Source organism: Patella vulgata, chromosome 1 (assembly GCF_932274485.2).
Source record: "Patella vulgata chromosome 1, xgPatVulg1.2, whole genome shotgun sequence".
Taxonomy (NCBI): domain Eukaryota; kingdom Metazoa; phylum Mollusca; class Gastropoda; family Patellidae; genus Patella; species Patella vulgata.
In genome coordinates this window covers 62,013,050-62,030,219 of record NC_065879.2, presented here as the reverse complement: position 1 = coordinate 62,030,219, position 17,170 = coordinate 62,013,050, and the positions used below count along the sequence as shown (strand labels likewise).

General features: G+C 36.3%; 1 protein-coding gene across 1 annotated transcript in view; it reads right to left on the bottom strand.

The window, feature by feature from the left end:
- LOC126831420 (transcription factor Dp-1) overlaps positions 1–17,170 on the bottom strand; it is a 65,326-nt gene that overhangs the window by 46,783 nt on the left and 1,373 nt on the right. The window contains exons 2-3 of the mRNA XM_050561929.2: positions 10,973–11,088; positions 2,944–3,007 (exon numbers count right to left, since the gene is read on the bottom strand). Of these exons, the coding sequence (XP_050417886.1) occupies positions 2,944–3,007; positions 10,973–11,088 (180 nt within the window). The remainder of the gene's footprint in view (positions 1–2,943; positions 3,008–10,972; positions 11,089–17,170) is intronic.

Below are 17,170 nucleotides of genomic sequence, written 5' to 3'. Positions count from 1 at the left end.
AAATAATGTATATAAATTCAATACAGATCGAACAGTAACTTTAGTTGTTCAAAAAGCACAAGGTTCAACAAAGTGAAACAAGGATGATAACTCTAGAAGTAACTAAAACTTTGATGCAGGGATGACGTGTTTTACCGGTGCTATGTTACCCTTGAACTAACGTCATTTTTTGTACCAATGGAATCGTTAATTTTAAACCGATTACCAAAAAGAGCATTGCGCACGTGTTATAAAATGGACGCAGAATTAGCCAATAAATCCAGCAATATCAGTTCCATTGATACATTTGTTACCACTTTCATTATCTACAAATTATCTATTGGTTTACAGGAGTAACAACTTAAATTGGACAGGCGACCCTACTCCTTGTCACGTACAACCGGGGAATCAAAACCACGCCAGTTGACTCAATGACAGACTTTATGGTACATCGTGCGCACGCTAACCATTTAGCCATCCAACCCCCCTGTCTCTAGAAGACCAAAATGTTGCTGTTAGGCCTACGTACGTAACATCACAAAATAAAAAATTTTATATCACTAAATTTCAAGTCCAAATGTCTGTGATTTGAACTTTATGTGCTGTTTTACCATTTTATTGTGCATACACAATAGATATATTTTGGTATACTAACAAATACACTGCATATAAATTTAAAGTCATTCGTATATTAACTTTAGCTTCTAGAGCGGCGTTTCCCAACCTCTGGGTCACGACCCAAGTTGGATCGCAAGCACTTTTCGTGGGGTCGCGGACTAGTCTGAGAACTTTAAAAAAAAAATTCTATCTTTTCATGTAATCTATCTCTATACATCATCAATAGAAGGCTTGATGTCGCTTTAACTCCGTACATCTTATCAAGGCCTTCACGTAACACTCTACATTTTTCGTCAATAATTTCGATTGGTCTAGGACCCAGCTCTAGACCTATCAGATTCGATAGAAAATATCATCGCGAATACCAAGTCTCCCGCTTTCTAACTGAAATATCTATCTGTGATAATCGAGTTAAAAAGTTCAAGGTTGCTGGAAATTTCCAAAACAAAGAGACTTGCCGCTGCCAATTTTCGTGCAAATAAATACTTCTCTAGTCTCTAAAACAGTTTTGATTGCTTTTCCGTGAGTTTTTCAACTGAAAAAAAAAACAACCTTTTAACGGCTGTCAACTTATCTATTCATTTTTTGGTGGAGATCGCAATGTTTGTATTTGGATATTTGTTTGTATCGCGACCTCTGATTGGACAACGTTATTGTTCACGTGTCTGCAGTAAAGGTAAATAACGTACCTAAAAGTTCGGGAAATTCAGACAATTCTGGCAACGGATAGAAGTTGTAAAACTGCGGCCGTTGCTTAGGGAACATGTGATCTATACAGCTCTTGCCACATTGCTAATCAATTTACTCTCATGGCCACGATTTGTTTCATCGGTCTATCATTGTAAAATGTGACTTTGTTCTTCTAGGGGTCGCGATCTGGTCCTGGGTCTGGAATGGGGTCGCCACCCAAAAAAGGTTGGGAACCTATGCTCTACAGCGTCCAAAAGATTTTTCAAAGTGATCAAGGGCCAAAACTCTGGCAATAATTATCAACAGCGGCTGCCAGACAGGATACGTCCACATTTTGCAAGCGATGGATAGAGAACAAGCTAAACAAAACGCGATTTTTCGTACAATCAAGGGCCATAATTCAGGAAGTTACAATCCGATATGTGCAAATAATGACAGGAACCAAGATCTTTGGGTATAAAGATATATTTCAAGTTTCATCAAAAACTGATCAAAATTGTGACATCTAGATTGTCCACGACCTTGATATACCATATATTTACACTAACAGTGAAACTTTTCAATCTAGAGGCCACAGTTTTGATAAGATTTTGATGAAACTTGAAATACATGTTTATAACCCAAAGATCTTGGTTACTTTGATAGTCAAGCATCAGATCGTAACTTCCGCAATTATAGCCCTTGATTGTACGAAAAATTGCGTTTTTAGCTTGTGGACCCTCTAGAGGTCACAATTATTATCCGATTTAAAAAAAACGTTTGAATATATTACAATTACACCATCCACAAGCTAAAAACGTGCTTTTACGTACAATCAGGGGCCACAATCCATGAAGTTATGGTCCGATATATGCCAATATCGAAAGGAACAGAGATCTTTGGGAGACAGAAATATATTTTAAGTTCCGTCAAAATCGAATAAAAATTGTGACCTGTAGTGTCCACAAACAAATTGTGGACAGTCAGACAAGATCAGACACTTTTTAATAGACAAGACCAGACCAGACCAGACCAGACCAGACCAGACCAGACATTTTAATAGTCCCCTGCTTTCTTCGAAGCATTCACAAGGTTCAACAAAGTTAAACAAAGACAATTAACAGAAATTGTTGAAATTAAATAGGCTTCATCGCCTCACTAAATGTATATAAATTTCTAACAGTTCAGAGTGTTTACAAGAAATTGTAGGCGTATAAAAATCCGAATAACTGATGAACTATACCTTTATCCACCGAATAAACCAAGTCATTTATTAAGGATTATTTTTTTTTACAACTTGAAACCGGTACATGAATTAAATATGGAAAATATTCAGCAAGTTTAGCTATTTGTCATTATTACTTGTGGCAATCACTAGTACTAGTTTATTCAAAATACCACATTCTACATAACAAATTACCAAGAATTTTGTTTAGTCTGGTTATATTGAAGGGAATGGGAGCTTATAATTACTATATTTCCTTCTGCGACATCTATTGACCAAATTCTGGTTAGTTCCATTTAATTACCAAGAATTTTGTTTAGTCTGGTTATATTGAAGGGAATGGGAGCTTATAATTACTATATTTCCTTCTGCGACATCTATTGACCAAATTCTGGTTAGTTCCATTTAAAATGTACAGAACAATCCAGAGTAAAACCATCATCAGAACTCACCTGGTTTTTGTGGTGTCTGTTCTCTTAAACCTCTTAAAGCACTTGATGCATCCATTAACCCAGGCTGCAATAAAAATTATACATTAAAGCATTTGATGTACCGGTATGCATTAACCCAAGCTACAATAAACATAATATTGGTGTATCAATATTAATCAAGTTTGCAATAAACAAAGGTATTAAATTACTTGGTGTATCCCTTAACCCTTTCATTGCGTATACCCGGTAGTACCGGGTATTATAAAATGTCGGTACTCAGTAAAGCCCTCGCTAAAATTAGTACCGTAACTGCAAGTGCCATCTATTGTATTTTCTATACACTAGAACATATTTCCACGTGTTTCAAAGCTGCAAACCGTAAAATGGCGGAGTGCATAGTGACAACGTAGACAATGCACTCTCGACGATGTCTGAATGACGTCTTGCTGACCAACACGTGGACTATTTCGAGGCGGGTGATACATATAATTCGTTTCCAGTTACTTGATAATGATAGTAGTCAGGACAGTGATTGGTATTATGAAGTGTGTCATTTGTTGCGCGACATTCCGCCCATGGCTAGCTATGTCTCCCGTGCCTGATGAACAAGCCCAATGTGAAGACGATAGATCTATTGACTGACTATATTGATAATGATATGGGACTTGGGGATGAAAGTGAACGTGAAAGTAAAAACAAGGTATTGCAATCCGCACGTGGTCATGGCAGCGGGAGACATGATGCGCGTGTTCGTGGTGGCATTGCTCATGGCTGCTATTGATATTTTTGTTCATTTTATATATCTTTATCAAAATCCAGTGAAAAAAACAATATCTCATAAGTATTTCATGGAGAAAAATTCGTTTTCGTGTTAGCTTTAGTGAGAAATGATAAATCCAAAATGGCAGCCATGACGTCACGTGACTACATTATTATGCAAATTTCCAAAATTATATTTTTTCCTCTTAGCCCAACCTCATGCCCATCTCAACAGACAAAAAGATTTTTCATAAAAGTACTGTTTGGCATTCAGTTCCAACCCCCCTTTTTTCCTCAAAAAAGGGTCTAGCACAGGCAGTGGATTTACGTCTAGCATTGAAAGGGTTAAACTAGGCTACAGAAAGCCTAATAATCCACAAAACAATGCACTGAAACTAATTACGGTATACAACATTCAATTAAAGATGCACTATGTAAGAGCTAAATCTGCTTATCGCAGGTCTCTTTGGGGCTTCAATTGTTATATAGAGTATTATTTAATCATTTATTAACCTGATTAAGTCATCAGATGGCTTCAATTTTAAGTAGATTACAAAACTGCTGCAATTTAAGAGTTTAACAATAAAACAGATAATCTTGATTGTCGTTCTATGCAACATTCTGTCAAAACTTCGAACACTTATTCATACAGGCTTTGTCTTTTAAGGTGTGCCATGAGTCTAGCACTCCATGAAACTTCTGTTGACATTTGATAATAAACTTCCGTTTCAGGTTGATCGAGACATACATCTGAGAAGAGAACTTCTGTTGCTAGTATTACTAGGATGTACTTTTGAAAATATTTAGCCTCGAAATTCCCACTGTGCAAACTTTGCCCATTTTCTCCTTAATTTGGCTGTGTGACGGTGTTAAAATTTTGAAAAACATCTTGAAAATGAAACTTCATTTACCCCACTATAAGTTAAACTTCATCTTGTGTATTTGATGGCTTATATTTTTAATTTACCCCCTTTACAGACAGACAACCCCATTTTAATAGTTCCAAAGACAAAAATAAAGATAGGTTGCCAGGCAACAAAACATATACGCCCACAGCAGCTAAATCGTCCGAGCGGCCGACATGGGTTGTCGCATATTTATTCTTTTGTAGGTAATTAGGGGAATTTAATAGATAATTTCATACAGATGACATTATAATTTTCGTCGTTTGAGGGTTCACAAGGTTCTAAAAACCAAAACAAGGGCCGTAACTCTGGAAGTAATCTACAGAAATTGTTGAAATTTGACAAGCTTTTTCGTTTTACTAAAATAATGCATACATATTATAATTTTCATACAGATCGGATGATAACTTTTGTCGCTCGAACGTTCACAAGGTTCAACAAAGTGAAACAAGGGCAATAACTCTAGCTGTAATTAACTAATTTAAACAATACATAAATTTCATACAGATCGGATAATAACTTTTGTCATTAGAGCATTCACAAGGTACAACAAAGTGAAACAAGGGCGTAATTAACGGAAATTGCTGAATTTCAATAGGCTTCTTCGTTGCACTAATTTAAATGATGCATATCAATTTCAAACAGATCGGATGATAACTTTTGTCGTTCAAGCATTAACAAGATTCAACAAAGTGAAATAAGGGCCATAACTCTAGCTGTAATTAACTTAATAGGCTTGTTCATTTTACTAATTTAAACGATACATATAAATTTCATACAGATCGGATGATAACTGTTGTCATTAGACTTAGAGCGTTCACAAGATTCAACAAAGTGAAACAAGGGACATAACTCTAGATGTAATTAACAGAAATTGCTGAAATTCAATAGGCTTCTTTGTTTTGCTAATTTAAATGATGCATATAAATTTCATACAGATCGGTTGATAACTTTTGTCATTAGAGCGTTTACAAGGTGCAACAAAGTGAAACAAGGGCCATAACTCCAGAAGAAATTAACAGAAGTTATTGAAATTAAATAGGCTTCTTCATCTCACTAATGCAAACAACATATATCAATTTTAAAACAATTGGTTGATAAATGTAGTCTGTAGAGTGTTCACAAGAAATGTGGACGTATAAACATGATTTTTTGTATATTCAAGGGCCATAATTCAGGAAGTTATGATCCGATACGCGCGAATATCGAAAGAAACAAATTTCTTTGGGTTATAAACATATATTTCAACTCTCATCAAAATCGGATAACCAGCGGCTGCCCACATTTTGCAAGAGATGGATAGAGAACAAGCTAAACAAAAAGTGATTTTTCGTACAATCAGGGGCCATAATTCAGGAAGTTACGGTCCAATATGTGCGAATATCAAAAGGAACCGAGATCTTTGGGTTATAAACTTACATTTCAAGTTTCATCAAAATCAAAAGAAAGTTGTGACCTCTAGAGAGTCCACAACCTTGATATATCATATTTTTACGCTATTTGAGTACGAGGGGTGAGTGCAGAGGTCTCAGTCACGCAAAAATCTGAGTATTTCATGCATTTTTTTCAAAATAAACGCAAATATTGACGGACGCAAATATTTCCCCGACGTGAGAATAATTAGATAATTCTATGTCGTAGTTTGTACAATTTATGTGCTTCACTCGCCATTTAAACACCTCTACTGTACGTGGTCTCCGTAGTTTCCTCTTATTTTATTCATAAGTTCATGGCAGTAAGCCTACGTAGCTATCCTATTGGAAGCAATAAAGCGCATTTCATACAAGACTTGGGATTGGTTAGAACAAGACATACTGTTTACATTCAGCCAATCAAATGTTGGCTTTCATAGCGATAGTTTTCTCTTTACATCCTGTCGAATAGAAGATTGAAATGACTGTGCCGACAACCGTAGACATGCCGTTAACCTCCAGTCGTCATTAGACTAAATACAGTAGGCATATCAATAAAAATAAAGTAAGGACGCTTAAAATAGGGTTGTTCACAAAACGACTTTACATGCTTCTATATTGGGTATTTTGAGAGGCTCTTCACGCAGATGTAGAGGGCAAAAACGCAAAATTTTGTAATGTCTGCGTATTTTTACGCAACTCGAAATTGATCAACTGCGACCTCCGGGTGGGTGGACATTTTGTCTGTCAGTTTTGGTCCTATTTTTACGAAATTCGAACTCGACCATCCTTAGGGTGTAACAGTGATATATTTCAAGTTTCATCAAAATCAGAAGAAAATTGTGACCTCTAGAGAGTCCAAAACCATGATATATCATATTTTTACGCTATTTGATTATGAGGGGCGGCCATTTTGTCTGTCAGTTTTGGTCCGATTTTCACGAAATTCGAACTCAACCATCCTTAGGGTGTAAAGGTGATATATTCAACCGGTTTTTGAAATCGGATAAAAATCATAACCTCTATAGGGTCCACAAGCTAAAAACGTGATTTTTCGTACAATCAGGGGCTATAATTCCGGAAGCTATGGTCCAATATGTGCGAATATCGAAAGGAACCAAGATCTTTGGGTTATAAACTTACATTTCAAGTTTCAAAAAAACGGATAAAAATTGTGACCTCACATAGGGTCCACAAGCTAAAAACGTGATTTTTCGTACAATCGGGGGCCATAATCCAAGAAGTTTCGGTCCGATACATGCCAATATCGAAAGCTACCAAGATATTTTGGAGATAAACTTATATTTCAAGTTTTGTCAAAATTGGATAAGAATTGTGACCTGTGGACAACCGGACCGACAGGGGCGGCGACAATATATGTCCTCATGAAAATGTGGGCGTATAAAAATGGCAGTCAATGGAAAGATTTTTACTCATACAAAGTTCATGTTGTGACATACATTTGTGATTGTTCGATTAGCTAAAACTATATGCTGATTGGATAATTAGTTTTGGTTAGCCAATCGGCTTTTAATTATTATACTATCTATAGAGACCGTCAATAGACACTGCTAGGGATGCCATTATTAGACAGTAGACCGTTTATACGTACTATCAGAACTAGCGAGGTATTTAATTAGGCTGTTAATAAACACCAACGGACCTGATGAGTTAACTAAGAATATTTGTCATGTCTTGAAACACATAATTATAATTTCTCTTGATTTTTTTATTCCCACAACCCAAAGATCACAAAAGTTTATTTTCATGGTCAGGAAATATTCAATGATTTAAACGTGTCAACATGAATTGGACTAGTACATTTTAAAAAGACCTTGGCTTGATCTAAAAAATAAGGGCAAGAACAATTGTAAACTCACCATCTAAGACAGTACTGATGCGTTGACCATCAAATAGAGTGCTACATGTATATACTTTGATAGAGTAAGAAGGTGTTCCAGAATAGGTTTAATATATAAAACCCAGTAGTTTAAGTAATAAACATCACCAACAATCTTTTAAGGTATAGGCTTCTGAGGAGAATATAGGGGTTATGGCAAAGAGTACTTAATTTTTGTCCTCCCGGGCCTTTTTAGGGAATTTACATGTACCCGTATTGTAATTATTAAAGTGTGTGAAGCGGGGGAGGAGCTTTTAAAACCAGACAGTGATCAACAATACCATAACACAATAGTTTTATATTACTTTAGAAACTTTTCTCTGATAATTTATCTAATTCACTCTTGCCATAGTTCATTCATATTTAAATAACCAACAGGTGGAATACGCACACACAAAACTTCAACTAATACAAACAGAATCAGTGAGGCATGGCCTTTTTATCAGCAAGTTACATATCAACTACCTTGTCCTACACTCAAATAACACTTCATATAATCTTACATTATCTTTTTTACTTTCAAATGAGTTCAGAAAATCTTTCTTTTTTTGAATTAAGCTTATCTTTTCACAATTATTTTGTTTACTGGCAAAATATATTTTTTGAATTAAGCTGATCTTTTCAAAATGATTTTGTTTACTGGCAAAAATAAGGGGATGTGACCTTCACATTCATACCTCTTTTATACAATTCTTTAAAATAATTCTTTACAAGTATTATTAATCATTTGTTGACTATGCATATCAAATATCACTGAAATCAATTTTGACCCTTGTCCATTTAGTAAAAATAAAAAAAAAAACAACCACTGTATAATTTGTGTCATAGTCTGATTTAGGGTTTTTAAGTTCAAGACAACAGGGGGACAACTATACAAAATGTGTTCAAAATTTAGAATCCAAAAATGTAACAAGCGGTTGCCACGAAAGATACGCCAAAATTTTGCAAGAGATGGATAGAGAACAAGTAGTGTTTAAACTACTATTTGGATATTTGTTAACGGATACAAAATAACGGTTATCCGAATCAAAATTGTGACCTCTCTAAGAGTGTCCACAAGGTAAAGTCTGATACATGCCAACATCTAAAGGAACTGAGATCTTTTCGAGAATAACCTATATTTCAACTTTCATCAAATTCGGATAAAAATTTTGACCTGTAGTGTGCCCACAAACAGGGCGGACAGACAGGTGCAACAACGATATACGTCCAATGAAAATGCGAGTGTATGAAAATGTGAGTGTATAACAAGTGTAACCCGCATCAAAAGAGAACTGGAGCAAAATTACAATAATTAAAACATCATACAAAGTAACTCAAATGCGTCTAAGGTTTCAAAAAGATTCGTCAAAAATTGTGACCTATAGAGAAGACAATCAAAATTATACTAATTAAAGGGCCATAACTCTTTGCCGTCTACTCATGGTGGGGAATTTACAAGACCATTTCATACAGATCAGATTATAATTTCCGTCGTTTGAGGGTTCAAAAGGTTCTACAAGCTGAAACAAGGGCCTTTAAAAGAAATTTGCAGAAATTCGTTTCACTAATTTAAAGAATGCATAAATTAAATACGAATGATAATTTTTGTATGGTAACTTTTGTGGTTAGAATGGTCACAAGGTTTAAGAAACTGAAACATGGGCCATAACTCTGTAATTCACGGAAATTGATGAAATTTAATTTAAGGTTTCTTCGTTTTACTAATGTAAATGATGCATATAAATTGAAACAAGGGCCATAACTCCAGAAGAAATTAACGGAAATTATTGAAATTAAATAGGATTATTCATCTTAGTAATGTAAACAACATCAATTTGAAAACAAATAAAGCAGTATGTAGATTGTTCACAAGAAAGTGTGGACGGCCGGGACCGACAGCAATATATACGAACACACTTCCATGAGGGCGTATAAAAATTAAGATTCAAGAACTCTGCCAGTTTACATATTATCGTTATTAATATTTTAATTCGACTAACTTGTATGACATTCTATTGATAGAATTAAATTCATCTGTAAAATTACACAAGCTGGTCAAGGGTAAAATATCCATCATCGCGTCTACATGTACCAACGTTAGCAACAATAATTTGACATCAAGCCCAAGTACATGCATTCAAAATTTGACTTCTTAAGGTACAGGTCATAAATTATCAAGATAATATTGTTTATCGTGATATTTGATAAATTATCACAATATTTTTTTCATTATTGCCCAACACTACATAATAATCATACGGATGCAAATGACACTTGGGCGAGTCATGAGAAACAAACAATTAACAGATTTTTATTTTCAAGAGCTCACACAGTAGGCCTACTCTTATTTTGAAAAGCAACTGACAAGGGTTCTTTTAGGACCTTATTTTTTTGTCCCATAGAATGATGTTCCCCGCCAGGCCCTCTATTATGCACTACTGACAAAGGGTAAACCACATTGAAAAATACAGAAGAAATTTCTTAGCCAACACTGAGATCAATCCACGGACCTTAAGGTTAGCAAGCCAGACCTATCACCAGAGCCCGATTAACCTTGTGGGGGGCCCAGGACATACCAATTGTGCTGGGGCCCTATTGTTGTTTGTTCAAATTGTTTGTACTGACAGCAGATCGTACTAGTATGTACTCCGCCCCCTTGAGTGCCTGGGGTGTTTTCCTCCAGGAATTTTTTTTTAAAATTAGGATTAATTTCAGTGCATCTGAGACAATTTAGGCAGCGATTTCCTAGGCCCCTGAAAATCTGTTGGTACCTACCAGTCCCGGGGCCCCCAATATCCCTTACTGCCCAGGGCCCCAATCCTCACCCCCTTAGCCCAGGTACTGGTTGGCTCTGTCCGGGATAAAATATTAGTATGACCCAGAATTGTGGGAGGCCCCTAAATGTTGGGGGCCAGGGACATTTGTCCCACTTTGCCCACCCTAGATCCGGTAAGGCCTATCACACTGAGCCACCGTTCAGAGAAACCAATAACGCAGCAAGTTAGCAAAGGTGGGGAATAGCAGGCTAGTCTGGCTTGGTCAAGACTAGGTGTGACAAGTTGAATACTGAACAGTCATTTTCTCATTCTCACCTCTATCTTAGGTACTGGTTCAAGTCCTGCATCTTTACTATAATACTTCATATTTTCCTGTTGATCATTACTCTTTGATGGCGTTGTCTGTACAATCTTGACTGGACTTGACTGACCTAAACACAATATACTATATTCAGCTTGTAAAATACAGGGCAAAATCACAACACAAGTGGTGTACTGGTACACACATAATGCAAGATAAGCCCACATTTTGTAAGATATGAATGCAGAACTGGGAAAATGCTTCATCGAGTGCAAAGTTAACACAAAGCGGGAGAAACTATGGAACGGAAGGTTGAGGACAGGGGAATATCTTTGAGTGTGTCCTATCATAAAACCACCAATGTGCTGGACACAAATTTTGAAAAAGATCTGTTCAAAATTGTAGCCTCTATCACCACGTTAACAAAGTTATCTACTCGAGGTGCATACATGTACTCTGAAACAAAAGGCTGCAGACAGCAGATTATCAATAGCGTTCGTCCTTTAAAGACCCCAATGCTTCGAACAAGATTTTAAATAAATCTGTTAAACGTTTAACGTTCTACTTCTAAACTGGGCTAATGAAGACGGGCATACACCATACAGTGTGCTATGAGGGAAATTTTTGCCTGGGGAGCGGCGCTACGGCCTACTCTTATATCGAATTCCAACTGCCAAGGGATCTTTTTCGTGCACGCCAATGTGTACACGGGACCTCGTGTTTTTGTAACATCCGAACGACTAGACAGCTGTCCTTGTCAGGCCCTCTGTCCTGCATCACTGACAAGGGGCGACAACAATATACAAACAACCACATTTCAATGTGGGCGTATAAAAATCGGATAAATATTGTAACCTCTAGAGGGTCTACAAGATAAACAAGCCAACAGTGAGGCTGATGTCCCCCGCCGAAATACCAAAACAAATAGATGACACATATTAAAGATACATTATGGGAAATAAAATAAAGAGATGGCACTTCTCGCTATAATAATAGTTAACCAGCGGCTGCCAAGCAGGATACGCCCACATTTTCGAGAGATGAATAGAGAACAAGCTAAAAAGAAAGTGATTTTTTGTACAATCAGGGGCCATAATTCAGATAGTTACGGTCCGATATGCGCGAATATCGAAAGGAACTGGGATTTTTGGGTTATAAACTTACATTTCAAGTTTCAACAAAATCGGATAAACATTGTGACCTCTATAAGGTCCACAACCTTGATATACCATATTTTTACGCGAATATCGAAAGAAACCGAGATCTTTGGGTTATAAACTTACATTTCAAGTTTCATCACATCAAAATAGGATTAAAATTGTGACCTCTATAAGGTCCACAACCTTGATATACCATATTTTTACGCTATTTGAGAACGAAGGGCGACCATTTTGTCTGTGAGTTTTGGGCCGATTTTCACGAAATTTGAACTCAGTCGTCCTTAGAGTCTAACGGTGATATAATATGTTTTTTTTAAATCGGATCAAAATTATGACCTCTATGGGGTCTACAAGCAAAAATCGCGATTTTTCGTACAATCAGGGGCCATAATTCAGGAAGTTACGTTCCGATATGCGCGAATATCGAAAGGAACCGAGATCTTTGGGTTATAAACTTACATTTCAAGTTTCATCACATCAAAATAGGATTAAAATTGTGACCTCTATAGGGTCCACAACCTTGATATACCATATTTTTACGCTATTTGAGAACGAGGGGCGGCCATTTTGTCTGTCAGTTTTGGGCCGATTTTCACGAAATTCGAACTCAGTTGTCCTTAGGGTGTAACGGTGATACAATAATAAAAAATTTTTAAATCGGATAAAAATTATGACCTCTATAGGGTCCACAAGCTAGAAACGCAATTTTTCGTACAATCAGTGGCCATAATTCACAAAGTAATACGGTCCGATATGCACGAATATCGAAAGGAACCAAGATCTTTGGGATATAAACTTACATTTCAAGTTTCAACAAAATCGGATAAAAATTGTTACCTATATAGGGCCCACAACCTTGATATACCATATTTTTACGCTATTTGAGAACGAACGGCGGCAATTTTGTCTGTCAGTTTTGGGCCGATTATCACAAAATTCGAACCCAGCCGTGCTTAGGGTTTAACGGTGATATAATAATACGGTTTTCTAAATCGGATAAAAAATTATGACCTCTATAGGGTCCACAAGCTAAAAACGTGATTTTTCGTACGATCAGGGGCCATAATTCAGGAAGTTAAGTTCAGATATGCGCGAATATCGAAAGGAACCGAGATCTTTGGGTTATACTAATACATTTCAAGTTTAAAATAAATCGGATAAAAATTGTGACCTCTACAGTGTTCACAAGCTAAAAACGTGATTTTTCGTACAATCAGGGGCCATAATCCATGAAGTTACAGTCCAATACATGCCAATATCGAAAGGAACAGAGATCTTAGGGTGATAAACCTATATTTCAAGTTTCATTGAAATCAGATAAAAATTGTGATCTGTAAACTGTTCACAAACAATTGTGGACGGACGGCGGACGGACAGGGGCGACGACAATATACGTCCACATGAAAATGTGGGCGTAAAATAACTAGATAGTGTAAAGGTAATTTGCTGAAAATTTCAGTCAAATTGATCCACTATGAGCCGAGAACGAAGCAGGTGAAATTTTCGCATAGTCTCGGTCATCATTACTAAAATCATTAATATAAACAGCATAGTCTCGATTATCCACTGTTTTGATTTAATTATCAATGGCCGTTAAGCGGCATATAGGAATCTAATCCAGCCAACATCGAAGGCTAGCCTTGACATCTAGAGTTTATTATGGTCTGGATAAGTTAATTAATGTCTAATTGACAATTTAGATAACATTTCAGGCCTAAAGAAAGACTTGTAATAAGCCGATTTAGCTCTTGCACAATGCATGTTTAATTAATCGCAGATTTATTTTTTTTCAAAAGTATCGAGCAATCAAACTATACACTAACTTTCATCACTCTCTATCAGATAGAATCAAGATTATCTTGTCCCAAAGCATCAACCTGTGAAATTGATTAGCTCTGCTTAGCTTCAGCTCAAAATATTAATCATTGAACTCAGTCAAGACATTCACCTAATGAACATCTACATCAAGTTTAAATATTCTACCTCAATTAAAAACAGAGTTATGTTCAAAAGTCTTGACCAATCAAATTGCTTATCACTCCTTGGCCTAAGCAGAAAATTCTCACCATCGAACTTAGTCAAGGACAAGGTAAATGATATAATGAATCTATATTCAGAGTGCCATCACTCTCACTTCATTCTTACCAAAGTTATCGTGTCCCAAAGAATCAACCAATCAGATTGCTTATGTTAATCATCAAACTCCATCAAGGCATTCACCTAATGAAGGCCTACACCAGTTTTGAACATTCTACCTCAATTAGAAGGAGAGTTATTTTGTTCCAAAGTCTCGACCAATCAAATTGCTTAACGCTGTGCTTACCCTCAGCAGAAAATGTTCATTATCAAACTTAGTCAAGGTATTGATGTAATAAAGCTATACACCAAGTGTCCTCACTCTCACTAAATTAGAACTTAGATTAGAAGTAAAGTTATCGTGTCCCAAAGCATCAACCAATCAAATTGCTTATCTATGCTTACCCTAAGCAGAAAATTCTCATCTTCGAACTCCATCAAGGCATTCACCTAATACTAATAGACACCTACGCCAAGTGTGAACATTCTAACTCAATTAGAATGAGAGTTATTGTGTTCCAAAGTCTCGACCAATCAAACTGCTTATCACTCTGCTTACCCTGAGCAGAAAATGCTCATTATCGAACTAAGTCAAGGTATTGATGAAATGAAACTATACACCAAGTTTCATCACTCTCACTTGATTAGAACTAAAGTTATTGTGTCCCAAAACATCAACCAATCAAATTGCTATCTCTGCTTACCCTAAGCAGAAAATGCTCATCTTCGAACTTCATCAAGGCATTGACCTAATAAACACCTTAACCAAGTTTGAACATTCTAGCTCAATTAGAAGGAGAGTTATTGTGTCCCAAAGTCTCGCCAATCAAATTGCTTATTGCTCTGCTTACCCTCAGCAGAAAATGCTCATTATAGAAATAAGTCAAGGTATTGATGTAATGAAACTATACACCAAGTTTCATCACTCTCACTTAATTAGAACTAAAGTTATTGTGTCCCAAAGCATCAACCAATCAAATTGCGATCTCTGCTTACCCTAAGCAGAAAATGCTCATCTTCGAACTTCATCAAGGCATTGACCTAATAAACACCTACACCAAGTTTGAACATTCTAGCTCAATTAGAAAGAGAGTTATTGTGTCCCAAAAAGTGTGACGGAGGGACAGACAGACAGATTTTAATAGTCCCCTGCTTTCTTTGAAAGGTGGGGGACAAAAAGATTATTATTCATACAATCAGGAGCAATAAGCCATGGAGTTAAGGTCCAATAAGTGCCAATATCGAAAGGAATCAAGGTCTTTGGGACTAAGTTTCGTTAATAAAATCGGACCTGTAGTGTCCACAAACAAATGTGAACAGACATACAGAAGCAAATGAAATGAAAGGGGGGTTAACATCCTACTGTTCTGCTCAGACTAGGCTAGGCTAATGAAGACGGGCATACTCCATACAGTGTGCTATGAAGGGCAATAATATAGGAAGTTACAGTTCTTAAATTTCTATATGCACCAATATCGAAGGAAAGATCTTTGGATACTATATTTCACGTTTTGTCATAATCGAATGAAATATGTGACCTGTGGCCGGTGTCCACAAACAAACATGAACTGTCCGTCCAAAACATAATACGTCAACATGAAAATCTGGGCATATAAAATTTGTGACCTCTTGAGTGCTACAAACCAAATGTGAATGGACATCCTGAAAAACAGAGGGATGACATGAACATATGGGTGTATAAAAATTGTACGGTAAACGGGAATGTCTACTTATAGAATCACTAGCTCAAGCGTAGGAAAATGAAACACTCGTCAAATACCTCCAAATTCTAACCCAATACTACAAAATACAACCACATAGGCCCTTATCTACCATTTTATTATCCAACAGTATCAGAATACTTCAATGAGTTTATTTCTAGGAAAAGTGCAAATTTTACGGTAATCTGAAATTTTTTTTATTTTATATCACTGAAAATGGAACGGCAAAACATTGAATAAATAATCTATTTCTACAAACGTTTTGCACTTTTATCGCATTTTGGGTAGTATTGACACATTAATGTCATTATTTAACAATAAAAGAAATGGACTAATATTGAGCCAACGGTACCATAGTATTGGGTGGGTAAATGTCTTGATGTTTCGGACTTGGGTAGGTGAAACGCACTGTCGACACCGACCATTAAAGTTGGTATTGAAATAAGTAATTTCATCACAAATAGTGAAGACTGGACTACTAATAAAATAGTTACCTAACAAAACAGTTTTTCTTTGTGGTAATGCATTCTACATTTTCGACACCACCCAAGTGAAATCTCCCCAAATATCGCACACGTTAACCCCGCCTATCGCTTCCCTTATGAGGCAGTGTTACTACACTTTTTTACTATGAATGCCATAAATGGAGAGTGACTATGATCAAGTGAGAAAGAGTGTGAATGCTATTTTAAGTTGGATAAGAGAGAAATTTCGCGTAGCAGTTGGGCTTCATCAAATCATATAATTATGCAGTAAGGCTTCACCTTTATTTCAATGGGAATCGGTTTATTATATGCTATACATACATTATGCAAGAGCTAAATCTGCCTACGGTAGGTCGTTCTTTAGGCCTGAAATGTTACCCGTTAGAGATTATTAATTAGATTAATTAACTGATCCAGGCCATAATCAACTCTCGATGGCATCGGATTTCTCCGATATATTAAATAGATTAGAACAGTTCAGCCATATTTTGATTTAAGCTGAAAATGGAAGAGCAAACTTAGCTTCGAACAACCAGTACGATGGTTGAAATTATTGCACACGTCTTGTCAAACCTTCAAAGACTAATATCTTCGCTCGCAATAGAGTAATTTAAATGAAATTTTCAAATTATTCATTTTACATTATATATCTATTTTCAAACTATACTCTTCAAAAATAGTAGGGGATATTGAAATGAAAATACCTATGCAGGTATCGATATGATAAATAGTCATGGACATTTGACATGCTTTGAGGGAATGTTCACAGA